The sequence below is a fragment of the Manacus vitellinus genome, unplaced genomic scaffold, assembly GCF_001715985.3.
Source record: "Manacus vitellinus isolate BGI_N305 unplaced genomic scaffold, ASM171598v3 scaffold_44_pilon, whole genome shotgun sequence".
Taxonomy (NCBI): domain Eukaryota; kingdom Metazoa; phylum Chordata; class Aves; order Passeriformes; family Pipridae; genus Manacus; species Manacus vitellinus.
In genome coordinates this window covers 1,765,798-1,778,745 of record NW_021940565.1, presented here as the reverse complement: position 1 = coordinate 1,778,745, position 12,948 = coordinate 1,765,798, and the positions used below count along the sequence as shown (strand labels likewise).

General features: G+C 51.1%; 1 protein-coding gene across 3 annotated transcripts in view; it reads left to right on the top strand.

The window, feature by feature from the left end:
* Positions 1–6,452, top strand: part of GLUL (glutamate-ammonia ligase) — a 17,751-nt gene extending 11,299 nt beyond the window's left edge. For 2 of the 3 annotated variants that reach the window (XM_008933912.4, XM_018079060.3), the window contains 6 exons: positions 885–1,075; positions 2,281–2,442; positions 2,699–2,845; positions 3,248–3,375; positions 3,550–3,749; positions 4,730–5,719. In XM_008933912.4, coding sequence (XP_008932160.1) covers positions 885–1,075; positions 2,281–2,442; positions 2,699–2,845; positions 3,248–3,375; positions 3,550–3,749; positions 4,730–5,048 — 1,147 coding nt within the window. In that variant the 3' untranslated portion in view covers positions 5,049–5,719. Of the gene's footprint in view, positions 1–884; positions 1,076–2,280; positions 2,443–2,698; positions 2,846–3,247; positions 3,376–3,549; positions 3,750–4,729 lie in introns of all 3 variants that reach the window. The other variant, XM_018079059.3, reaches the window with a different exon arrangement.
* The last annotated feature ends 6,496 nt before the right edge of the window (positions 6,453–12,948 follow it).

Sequence of the window (12,948 nt, the reverse complement as noted above, 5' to 3'; positions counted from 1 at the left end):
TCCGTCCACGAGGCTCTTCAGCTGATCGCTGAAGAAACGTGGGGACATCCCTCCGTGCCAGGAGACGCGCGCGTGGGTGATGCTTCTGGCGGGGGAATGGGGCGGTGGGAGCTGCCGCGGGGAGCGGGTCGGCTGGGGAGGGCTCAGTCCGAGCCCCCCTTCAGGGGAACAGGATGTTGGAGCGACTTCCCAAGTCACTCCACATTTCCAAAGTCACTCAGCATTTCCAAGCTCCTGAAAACATGCGTGGAGCCCGACTGCTGTGGGTCTGACACGAGTGGGCTGGCTGGCAGGCTCCAGGATGTGCCGAGCTGTGGGGATGCTGCAGCTCCCACCAACTGAGACCAGAGCCCCTCAGGCCTCCCCATCACTGCCTGGGGTGCTCAGGGCTTGCTTGTACTGCCTGTTGCTTTTTCTCCTGCCCAGGGACCAGGTTTGGATAACCTCAGCTAGGCTGAGAAGGCAGCTGGGGTGTCCCGGCCCTCCTCGATGAAGCAGGTTTAGTAAGAAAGCCTCAGCTAAGCTTTCCTTGTGTTAGCATTGCTCAGGAGCAGTGATGAGTGTGGAGGTGAAAAGTTCACTCAGGGCTGAGGAGCACTTTGGAAGTCTGTTGCACAGTGGATGAGACCTAGTTTATTGGCAGGAGCTTGGGTATTAATGGGACTCTTTGAAGGGATCGCTGCTCCTGGAGCAGGGCTTTCCTGGCTGCCGGCATCTGCCTGAGCTGCTGTGTGTTCTCCCTGAGGAATGACATGCAACCGCTGGCGATGGCAGCCAGCCCTGAGGCCGAGCTGTCTCGTGCTCCTCCCCGGCTGAGGGGGGTGAAAAATGTGGGAGCGCAGGAAGGGCTCACAGTTAGGGTTGGTTTTGATTCCTCCCTGCAGGAACCCCCTCGTCAGGACTGCAGCCATGGCCACCTCGGCGAGCTCCCACCTGAGCAAAGCCATCAAGCACATGTACATGAAGCTGCCGCAGGGGGAGAAGGTCCAAGCCATGTACATCTGGATCGACGGGACAGGGGAGCACCTCCGCTGCAAAACCCGCACGCTGGACCACGAGCCCAAGAGCCTCGAAGGTGAGAGGGCAGGTGCAGGACTCGCAGCCCCTCGCCAGGTGGAGAAAGGATCCCATTTCTCTCTCTCTGTGGCAGAAGGATAGTTTTTAGGGAAGACATTCCTCCTCACCCCCTTCTGGTTACCTCTTTGCCCAGATACCCCAGGGGAACGTTCCCAGCTCTCCAGATGCGGAGTTTCAGTTGGATGCCTGGGGGCTGGGAGCCCGTCCTTGGTGCTGTGGATGGGGCTTTTGGCAAGGGCTGGGGGCTGTTGGCAGGGGCTCGGTGGCCCATTGACTCCCGAGTACTCGTTTTGGCCGGAAGTAGTTTGGCAGAAGAAAGTGGAGGGGAAAGAATGGAGCTATCCGGTGTAATTAAGAGCTTGTGTCCCTCAGAACAAACAGTCCCAGCTTACACAATAATAGCATTAGGATTTTCCCCAGGTTGCCATGGTGCTGGCTGGAGACAGTTATGAAATGAAAATACTGTGTGTGACTGAGCAGAATTATCTTTTTTCTTTTTCTATTTTTTTTTTCCCCTCTCCTTTACCCTTTTCCCTGTAAGGGAGTGGTTGGCACAACTCCTTTGAAATCATTGTGTTTCCCATCCTCCTGCTTTTCCCCTGGGACATGGAGGAGATAATATTGCCCGGGTGGAGTTCACTGCTTCTCCCGCTGTGCTTTGACCTGGAGGGCAGTGAACAGCCCAGAGGGGTGGGCGAGGGGCCACGCTGGCCATACTCCCCCCATGAGATTCCACCCATATGTGATTTGTTTTCCCACCTTCTTCAGGCCATGTAACATGGATAAGGGTATTCCATGGCTCCCCTCATTCCCATAGCTTGAAGATGTCTCATGCTCTACCATCCCCCAGCTTGCCCAGCTGAGGAGACTGGGTGCTCTGCTCATCCCTTTGGTTGTTGTGACATGGGAAATGTCCTCAGTGCTGCTCAGTTCACTCGGTCTTGGCCAGCAGCCCAGCAACTTGTTATTTCCCAGGGTGGCTGAGGAGTTGTACTCTTCTGTTTTTGCTTATTTTGTTGTTTGTTTTTTTTTTTTTTTGCTTCCTCCATTTGGAACAGAATCAGCTGAGCTGGGATTAAACCCATTGTAGGCCTGTTCTCTATAAGCATCTTCACCTCTGTCTTACTGGAAGGCGGCAGGGAGCTCATCTTCTGGTGTCCAGGGACCCTGGGTCAGTGTGGCTTGTTCCTCTCTCCACTCCAGATCTGCCTGAGTGGAATTTCGATGGCTCCAGCACCTACCAGTCTGAAGGCTCCAACAGCGACATGTACCTGCGACCTGCTGCCATGTTTCGGGACCCGTTTCGCAAGGATCCCAATAAACTAGTTCTCTGTGAGGTCTTCAAATACAACCGCCAGTGTGCAGGTGAATGGACGTTCTCCCTTCTCCTGGTGGAGGTGGTATTTCTGGGGAGGGGAAAGGAAGACCTGTCCAAATGCTGTCCGTGCCCTTATCATCACCCATGACACAAAAATAATCTGTGCCCTGACGGTAAAGGGCAAACAAAGTGCTGGTAGTGGGATTCTTCACTACTTCTGCTGGGACTCAAACTGTAAATGAAGTGGGAATGGGGAATGGAGGTGGAGGTGCTACTAAGCCTTGTGTCGCTTTTCCGTTCTAGACTCAAATCTCCGACACACCTGCAGGAAGATTATGGACATGGTGTCCAACCAGCACCCCTGGTTCGGCATGGAGCAGGAGTACACTCTCCTTGGGACAGACGGACATCCATTTGGTTGGCCTTCCAACGGCTTCCCTGGGCCCCAAGGTAACCTTTCGGGAGTCTGCGCTGGACCAGATCAGGAGCGTTTGAGCTGTAATCCCTGTGACACAGCTTCAGCTGAAAGACTGGAGGTGTTTCTAGAACCAGTGGTGGACAATAGCAAGTGGCATGTTGGCAAAAACTAACCATGAGGTTAAGATCACTACAGAAAGGCTGAGGTGGGGATTGGCCATATCCAAATTTGCTGCTTGGTTTGTTAGCCTGCAGGGGACTTAAACCTGTGGGGGACTTGCTCTCCGTCAGCGTTCTACTCTGCTAGTTCTTCCATGAAAAACAGATTTTGGGGCTTTTCCACACACCCCAAGCCTTTGGAGAGTTCTTTGCTCGGTCTTCACTGAGTTTAAGCGATTTCCTTGTGGAAGCTGATGTTCACCCGTGCTGTTGCAGGTCCGTACTACTGCGGTGTAGGGGCAGACAAAGCCTATGGCAGAGACATTGTGGAGGCCCACTACCGAGCGTGCCTTTATGCTGGCGTGAAAATTGGAGGAACCAACGCAGAAGTGATGCCAGCCCAGGTAAATCATTTCAGATGCCTCACGGAACGAGATAGTGGTACGGAAAAATCCCAGGCAGTGGGAAACTGTGGCTGCCTGCACTGAGTTGTGTAGTTGTGTCACAGATCAGGGAGTGGGAGGTGCCTCATGGTGAGGTAGTCGCACCACTGAGCCTGTGACTCCTCCTCCTTGCAGTGGGAGTTCCAGGTGGGACCATGCGAAGGGATTGAGATGGGGGATCACCTCTGGATCGCACGCTTCATCCTGCACCGGGTGTGTGAAGACTTCGGTGTCGTCGTGTCCTTCGATCCCAAACCCATCCCCGGGAACTGGAACGGTGCTGGCTGTCACACCAACTTCAGCACCAAGAGCATGAGGGAAGAAGGAGGTCTCAAGTAAGTGTTCTGAGATGGGCCAGCGGCATCTGTGTACTGGGCAGCAAGATTTTGCAAAACTTTTGCTGACACAGGAGATGTTGCTCCGGTGTTGGATGTTAATGCTTAAGCTTTTCTTCCAGATGATTTTGTTTTTTTTTTTTTGCTTGGTTGGTTTTTGTGTTTTGGGGTTTTTTTTTTAATACATATTTTGTATAACGCCACACTCTCATCTTGATGCTGGGTGGGCAGTTCAACCAGCAGTACAGCTCCGTCGGTGCTGACAAGCACAAGTGGCCAGGATGCAACTGTTCCTAAAAGCCTGTCTGGCTCTTCATCTGCCAATGCTGGAAACAAAGAAACTCGGCCTTTTTTTAATTATTATCTTTTAATAATTTATTTTTTTTATTACTGTAAGAGAAAGACCATTTGCTTCTGTCTAGGCAAGGCTGTAGAAACAGATGCCATGTTTTCTTAAAGATGAAGATCTTGGAAACGTAAACCCTGAGTTCTTGTATGGGATTGGTGTGCTGGGTGCAGTCAGTGGCCCTATGGCACTGGGTTGCAGTGGAGCTCTGTAGAGGGATTCCTCCTGGCAGCCCTGTTTTCTTGCCTTAATTTTGATGATGCCCAGAGATAATGAGCCAACTCATGCCTCTGTGAGCTTCACAAATAGAAACTTCAGTACTGAGAAATCCCCCCTATGAGAGCAGGTTCCCCAGTGGCAGTGTGTCTGGGAGGTTTGGCTGTGAGTTGAACTGGTGGTGGCTCACAGACAGCACTCCCAAGGGATTCAGCCACGAGGATCCTTTTCCAAGAAGCAGCCTGGGTAGGCAGTAGGAGTGGAGAGAAGCCCTGTGTTGGGATGATCAGCAAAGGGGGTTGTGGGGCATAAGGCATCATCATGAAGTGGCTTGGGGACAGCCCAGAGTGGCTCAGCTCGTCCTGTCCCTCAGACACTCACTGCACATTCCCCTCTCCCTCCCTCCCTCCCTCCACAGGCACATCGAAGAGGCCATCGAGAAGCTGAGCAAGCGCCACCAGTACCACATCCGTGCCTATGACCCCAAGGGGGGGCTGGACAATGCCAGGCGCCTGACGGGTTTCCACGAGACATCCAACATCAACGAGTTCTCCGCTGGCGTGGCCAACCGCGGCGCCAGCATCCGCATCCCCAGGAAAGTGGGCCACGACAAGATGGGCTACTTCGAGGACCGCCGGCCCTCGGCCAACTGCGATCCCTACGCTGTGACAGAGGCCCTCATCCGCACGTGTCTCCTCAACGAAACCGGGGACGAGCCTTTTGAGTACAAGAACTAAGCAGACTGCGCCCACAGACACCGCCTTCCCCCCCCGCTCTTTCTGCACCCCTAAACTTCCCTTCTAGATGTAATCCCAAGGGTACAAGATAACATGTTCTGTGTTTCAGTAACTCTTGTTGTCTTGAGGTGGGGGAGGAGGGCGAATTTAGTTTTATCGATGTCTGTTTGTCGTTGATTCCTCAGAAGGCGAGAGGAGGAGGAGAGGATGTTAGAGAACTTTTAACCACTGTTTTATTTTTTTGTCTAATTCATGTGTACATCTGATGGGATCCAGTGGCTTCCAGGGACAGACTGCACACGCAGAAAGCCAGTAGGAAGAGTGGAGAGCTTAAAACTACAACTGACTTCACCGAGAGTCAGATGTGGGGTGTCAGCCCCACTGCTGGCTCTCTGCAGACTAATGGTTCTCTAGGGTTGGTGCCCTTCTGCAGAGAAGGGAAGATGGGAGCTGTGATGGAGCCCCATGTGCTCCTGCCTGTATGGGGAGATGATGAGGAGGTCATCATCCTCTGGCCACTTAGAGGTTTCTGGGAATCTTCTGGCATTGAGCTCAGTGTAGGAGCGTTGAGGAGAACTCCTGGTTCTGTCACTGGAAGTCAACTGATCTCTGGCTCATAACACAGAGTGAAGTAGTACTTTTCTATTTAAATATAAAAACAGCAAAAAAAATTATATATGAAAGTGTTTTTTTCTTAAAAGAGATGACGTTCCAATGCCTCATCCAGCTGGAGCAGGCGGAGCTCTTGCCGGATGCTGTCGGAGAGCCTCCAGGTGGGACTGAGGGTGAGCTTGGAGGGCTTGGTGGAGGAGACTTGGATGAGATTTGTTCCAGTGTGGAGTGGAGCTTGCAGGAGGCGGCTCCCGGAGCCAGTTGCCTGCAGAAGCATCACTGTAACTCGAGTGGCCACAATGCACTAACGAGTGTGTGGCTCAACAGGAGGAAGGTGTCCTGAACTAGGAGTTGACCGGTCAACTTCCCCGCCTTCCGGACAGAGCCGTGGGTGTGTTACCTTTCCAGCAGGGCTAGCATGTCACTAAAGCAGGGCTTTTGATAAAGGAAAAAAAAAAAAAAAAGAAGTTTTAGATATTTTTTTTTTTTTCATAATGTTCTTAGTTTCTCAAACTGACTGGTTTTACAGAGACCGTTGATGCCACTGTTGTGTCCTGGCTCTCGGGCTGCCTGCCATCCAGCCGTGATGGGGGCTGGGAGAAAGGAGAGGCCACTTGTCCCTCCCAGTCAGCCCTGGCACCCCCAGCTCATTCTGGGGGGCGTTTAAACGTTCCGGGATTTTACACTTGGGTATATTAGATGGTGCCAGTTATATTCAGTTGCATTTGGACTTCTTCCGGATAGTTCTGTTTTTTTAATAATAAAAAAAGAAAAAAAAGAACAAAACCTTAACTCCGACTTCTGCAGCTTCTTTTTCTGTGTGTGTTGCCTTCGCCATTTGAAGGGAGTTTGACTCTCATAGTGTATGGATGGGGCTTTTCATTGTTGGGGTGTTTTTTGGGGAGACATCTGTGCTCTCAAGAAAATGGGGATTTGTCAGTGGTGATTGGTTCTCCAGTCAGTGATGGTCCAGATGTGACTTGGGCAGGGTTCCTTTGGGAAGGGAAAAGACCTGGGTTTCTGAGTGTCCATGGAGAGAGTTATGGGGTCACTACAGGTGTTTGTGCATCTCCCCAGCCTCCTCCCATACAAGTTCTACAGGATATAGAAATCCTACAGAAAATAAAGTTCCAGCAAACTTCATTTTTAAAGGGGGCTTTGTGGAAGAAGACCCTTTCCCACTCTCCCTATTGAGAAAATGCTGTTCATCCACCTTTGGCATAAAACCAGTCATTTAGAAAAGTAACCAAGGTATTAGAAATGTGTCACTTTGCTTCTGTGGTCTTTTATTTAGCTTGTGATGCTATTCCCCAGCTCCCTGGGAGGTACTTCCCCACAAGGGTGGATGCTTTAACCATTCCCATCTTTAAATGTGGATTAACCACACTAGAGCATCCTGCTGGGCTGATGAGGCCATTCCTGCTATTGTGTTTTTGTGGACCAACTGTTCTTTTGCATGGGGAGCATTCAAGGCAGCACCTTCCTCACCACAGTCCCAAAATGACCCTATCCCTGTGCCTGTGTGGGGTGGAGTGTGACCAGAACAGAAGCAAAGTGAACACCATGTCCTTTCCTCCCATCGTGACATAGCCACGAGGATTTTGGATCTGGGGTGCTGCAGCCAAAAGAAACCCATGGGATAAATCATGAGCACAGAAATGTTGAGGTTTTGTGCTGATTTGGGCAAAGGGGCCAGGCAGCTACTGTTCTTCCTGCCTTCCAAGAAAATGTTACAGAGGAAAAGCTGAATTAAGGAAAATTTTGTAAAGGCGTTTGTGCAGAAGGAGGGACAAGACATGGTAATGCCTTTTTTTTTTTTTCTTTTTTTTTTTTTTGTAATTCCTATACTTCCAAACACTGTGAATCCTTGAGGCTGGATCCCTGTCCCTCCAGTGACCCTGGGGAATGAAAAAATTGGGAAAAGGGGGCATGGCTCAGTTTTGGCCATTAAGCATCACCAAGGCAGTTGCTGATGGGCAGCCAGGTTTTGTCATGGAATCGTGGAAAGGTTGGGAGAGACCTTAAAGATCATCTCATTCCAACCCCCCTGCTATGGGCAGGGACACCTTCCACTACACCAGGTTGCTTGGGTTAAAGTCCTTGGGATAACCAGCACCTCTCTGTGCCTCACGGAGCCCCATAGATGCAGAGCACCATTTGTGTGTCCCTGCAGAAGATGCCATCTCCAGGCTGTCCATCAGGGTGATAAGGGGAGCAGGCATCAGTCCTTTGCTTCTCCAGCTGCCCTGAACGTAAATTTAGGTCAGGAGCTTGATGCTTAATGGTTCCTCTTGTTCTCAGCTGAGAAAGCATTTATCCACTCACTGCACAATTACCCGACTGAAAATAAGGTCGAAACAGCATTGTGCTGCAAAGTGGCTTTTCAGATGATTATTAAAAAAATACATGAAAAAAACCCATTATAATGAATTAGAAGGCAAAAAAAATCCCCCATTCCCTCTAGACATTGTTTTCTGACTTTTTGCCCATAGCCTTCTTTCTGAATCTGCTTTGTAGTTACCTAAACACCATTTCCCAACTCTACAGGGTAGGGAGGCCTCCTCTTAAGGCCATGGGGCTCTTACAAATTGAGGCTGAAACCCTCAGAAGCTGAATTTACAGCTTATGTATTCATAGAAAACATTTTGACTTTTGATCTTAGCCTCTCAGGAGGAAGTGAATCCCTTTTCTCTGTACTCACACATCCTTAAAATGTGAATAATGATATAGTAAGGATCAGTCCCAAAGGGTTTGCTGGGCACACTGAAGCATCAGGAACCACTCCAAATGAAGCAGACAAAAATAGCACCAGCTTTTTGAAGTGCCTGTTGGTTGTGCTCCCTTTTAATCAAACACCAGCCTGGGAGACAAGGCTGTTCCAAAACGATTAATATATCTGCTCATATGCCAGGCTTTTCCCCATAACTGAGTTTTAAGGCAACCAAAATAAGATTAGCCACAGCTCCCTTCAAATACAGCCTGGAGCAAACAAGCTAATCAAGATCACACTTGAAGCATCTTTTAGTACTGGGCTGTGCCAGCCCAGTTACTGCAAGGACACCAGGGGGTTTCTCTTCCTGCAAAGTCTGGTGCATGAGGTGTGGCTGCTTGGATTTCCCCTACCCCTTCACACTTACAGAGTGCCCTGATGCTGCTCCAGTATCCACATACCACTTCTTATTTTGTGTGGTTTTTTTAGTGCTATTTGATCTTCCTAGATTACCCTTTTACAGTAGATCAGCCTTCATATGCTTACACAGCCTCTGGCTGAACACACCTCTCCCTGAACACGGCTTTTGGAGGAGAAATCAGCCAGCCTGAGGTGGGTAAGGATTTGCTGAGCTGTTTTTTGGATGCCCTTACCTGGGGCGGAAGGGGAAGAAGAGAGGCACTTCTTGTTGCTAGGTGAAATTGCTTTTATTTCTCCAAGTCTGTGTTTCTGCAGTGTTGATATTGGCCCGTGTGACTGTCCTGCACCTCCTTCTGCCTGTGGAGGATGGGAAGGGATGGTCCCAGGAAGGGAGCCAGGCACAAACTGCTGAGAGGATGATTTGCAGAACTGCAAGAGCCTCTGTTTGGGCCAGAAGCTCATGTTATCAGGGCAGCCCCACTTTGCTCTCTTGAAATGCCTCCTGGAGGTCCAGCAGCTGCAAGTCCCGGCCGAGATCTGTGCTCGCTGTTCATCAGCCAATAAAAGCCATAGGAAAAGTGGCTGAAGGTCCTTATCCCCCTCTGAAGGAGGCCAGGGCATGCTCTGGAAGGGTGCTGGAGCCCAGCTCACTGGGAACAGGTCGAGTGTGACCACTTGGTAGTTTCTTATGTGACCCAGATGAGAAAGGTGGTGGAGCTGGAAGGGGAACCCTGCCATCACAGGCATCAGTAATTCAGCTTCAACTGAGCCAGGATTTCATCCTACTTGTTCAGTTACCGATTAAACTGAGGACAGCTGCTTAGGAAACAAGTGGGAGCTCTTGAAAGGGAAGATCTCCTTGGGTCTGCCTGGCTTTCCCAGCCAGCTGGATGCAGGGTTGGACCTGGGCTGGCTCGTGAGTGGGTCCTCCACCCACAAGTGGTTCCCCAGGTTCTTCATCTGGGACTGACAACCTATTTGCAATGCCTGGTTTCACCATGCTGTCTCCTGTGGCTTTTAAATTGAACTCTGACTCTTTGCTTGCTGATAAAGGGGCCAGCCCGTCTGTAGGATCTGCTTCCCCTGAGGCCAGGTAAATTATGTGAGATATCAGCCATTGAGCAGTGACTCATCTGGATACCTAAAGCTGACACTTGTGAATTGCCTGGTTCATGAATGGTGACCTTAGTTAGCTCCTTGTGACTCTGCTCTGAGCCAATGCTGGGTGTTTGGGGACTGTCCCCCTCTCTTGTGCAATGGTTTGGGGACTGTCCCCCTCTCTTGTGCAATGACTTCTGATGGGAACATGCAGAGAAGGGCTCTGGGTAGGCCCAACACTGCTGCTCTCTGCACTAAGCATCTCCAGTGGGAGATTATGTGGATCTGAGCATCTCCCAGCTACCTCTGGAGGTGTCTGGCCTGTGTTTGGAAGGAGTGAGATTTGGGGCTGGGTGCTTCTTGTGGCTTAGCCCCCCCAAACCTGCAGTGGCCTTGCACGCAGAGCACGCATGGGTTGATCTCAATGGGAACCTGCTTGGCTGGGGAGGAACCTGGGGTCAGAGGGGCAAATTGGGGGAAAAATCCCTATTCTCTGACTCCAGAATGAACACTAGGGCTGCAGTTCTTCACAGTCTTGTAGGAGGACTGGGCCCTTTGCCTCTCCTAAGCCCTCTCCCTCACTGCTCCCTTCCTCCCTTCCCTGGTGAGATGGTGCAAGGTTGGGGGAGCGGTGCAGGGGGCAGCTAGGCTTTACCTCAGCCAAAAAATGTCTTTCCTTTCCTTTATTTCCTCTCCATCCTGGCCTGCCCACAGGCTGGCACGGCCGGGCTATTCTGCTTTCATAAGCTGCATTATGTAAGCCGCGTCTTGAGGGAGGATGCGGTGCCAACTTGGACTCCGCAGCGGGAAGGAGCCACATTCCTCGGCACTGGGTTTAATCCCTGCCTCCAGCCACAGTTGGTTTGCTAAGAGGAATCTGAGGGCTGTGCCGAGGTTTCTAATCCCTTGCTCCAGGTGGAGCCAGCTTGTTTCTGTGGGAGCCCTGCTCTCCTTTGTCAACAGGTTGTGCCCATGACTCCTCTCAGCAAACCCTTTCCTTGGCTGTGAGGAGTGTTGGCCCAGGCATGCACACCACACCTTGGACCTTCCTCTCCTCCCCTTGTTTGTTGCACTCTCCATGCTCCATGGCTTAGTTTGCACTTTCTCAGAAAGGCTGGTGAGGAAGTGGAAACTTCTTCAACTCTAGCCCCAGAAAACAATGGCAAAGGTGGTTTGCCAAGCTGGCATGGAAACCATAGGCCACAGAGCCTGGGTAAGACCACACTGATGCCAACATCTCCTCCACCTGTCCCACCACTGACTGCCCTCCCAGGGTGTCCCATCTGTAGGATGCGATTGTTGTCCCACCAAGGATCTGGGAAAGCCCTGGAGATCCTGCACCCAGGGGTCCTCTGGCACCAGCCTGGCTGGGTGGAGGGCGCAGGACAGCAGTGGGTGCTTGGCAGGATGTTTGTTGGCTCCCCAGCAGCCTGATGCCATCCCCTGAGCTCAGGATTGATGATCTTCAGGACCCCATTTGGCTGGGCATGGGCCATGCGGGGTCAGAAGGGAAAGTCCTCATCCTCCACACAGGTTTTAGATGAAGCTGACAGCAGCAGTGCCTTGTTTTCATTTCCTGTGGGTGGACAAGGCACTAGACTCCACAGTTTTTGCTGGCAGCTTCCCCCAGTGCCAAACATGTTGTTATTTGAGAATTATTAATCAGATTCAGGGTTAGGCTGTTATTTCTAATCACAGAGCTGGGTGGCTCAGGCCCATCCATATGGCTCGTGAAGGTGCTGAGCAGCTGGATGGATTGCCCAGCTGCTTCTGTCCCGAGCCAGGCCTTGGCCAAAATGCCAAAAATACTGGGCAAGCAAGGGAATAGGAGCCTCCTCCCCTGCTGAGCTGAACCTGTAGGACTCTGGAAATCATGATGGCCATTTGGTAAAATGCTGGGACCAACATTAGCTTCAATCACAAAACCTAATCTATCTGATGCCTCTCTGTGTTTAGGGGGCCCCTGAGCAAGTCCTCAAGTCGGAGGTGAGAATAGCTGTGCCCAGGGCTATGTTGTCCAACTGCCATGCCCATTTAGGAAGCTGCCTGGGAACAGCTGGGCTTAGAGATGGGCTTAGTCTGTCTCTGAAACTTGGAGGCCAGGCCTTCAGCTGGCTGAACCACCGAAAACTATGCGCTTGCTCTGAAACACAAGATATTTTCAGCCTATTTTCCACCCAGACATATAACACATGCTGGGTGATTAACTGGCTCTCTTTTTTCCACCTCTCCTTGTGGCTGGCTCTCCTGGCAAGTTCTCCATCCGCTTTTCTAAATGCTTTCACTGTAAAATGGATGCCTTCCCTCCTGGCAAACAACCATGCCAGTGATCAGCGGGTGATGTTGCCACTGTGGGCTGTGGACCTGTGAGGAAGCATTTCATTAAGAGAAGAGATTGCTCTGGAGTGAAAGCTTTTTATCTGTCATCTCTCTAGGATGAAGAAAACTGCTCATGAAGGCTGGCTGGGGAAGGAGGTGGTCTCTAGAGTCTTGGCAGGGCTGTCCCCTGCAATATTTTGGGGCTGTGCACAGAGCTAGGGCTGTGCCCCGTGTACCAGGAGACAGGGACGCTCCATGGATGGTGGGACCAAATCCTAAAGATCTGTGGTGTGCTAGCAGTCTGTGCCAGGGAAACATCCTGGTCAGAGCGAGGTGTTTCCTCTGGGGCATTTGGTCTCTGTTTTCATGGGGAGGGAGAAGAGTTGGTAACCAAAGTGTGAGTTGCAGAGCTCATGTGTGGCAAACCCTACTCACACCTCTCTATGCATGGTAGGGTATGGCTTAAAAATATCCAGGACTCCAGAGAAGGTGTCTGCCTGGCTTATACAGGCAACAGAGAGTAGCGGGGGTTAAATACAGCCTGAATGGTGCTACTGCAACACCCCTGTGTTTACAGGGGGTCAGGCTTTGGCATGGTAGGAGCAGAAGAGCTCTGAGTCAGCTGTGAGCCAGAGTGGTGGCTGCAGAGCACCCAGGAATGAATTGGCCATTCAATCTGAGCCTGCAAACGGGTAGGCATGGTTCCTCTTGAAACAAAAGCCAGCCCTTCTGCATGTTGTG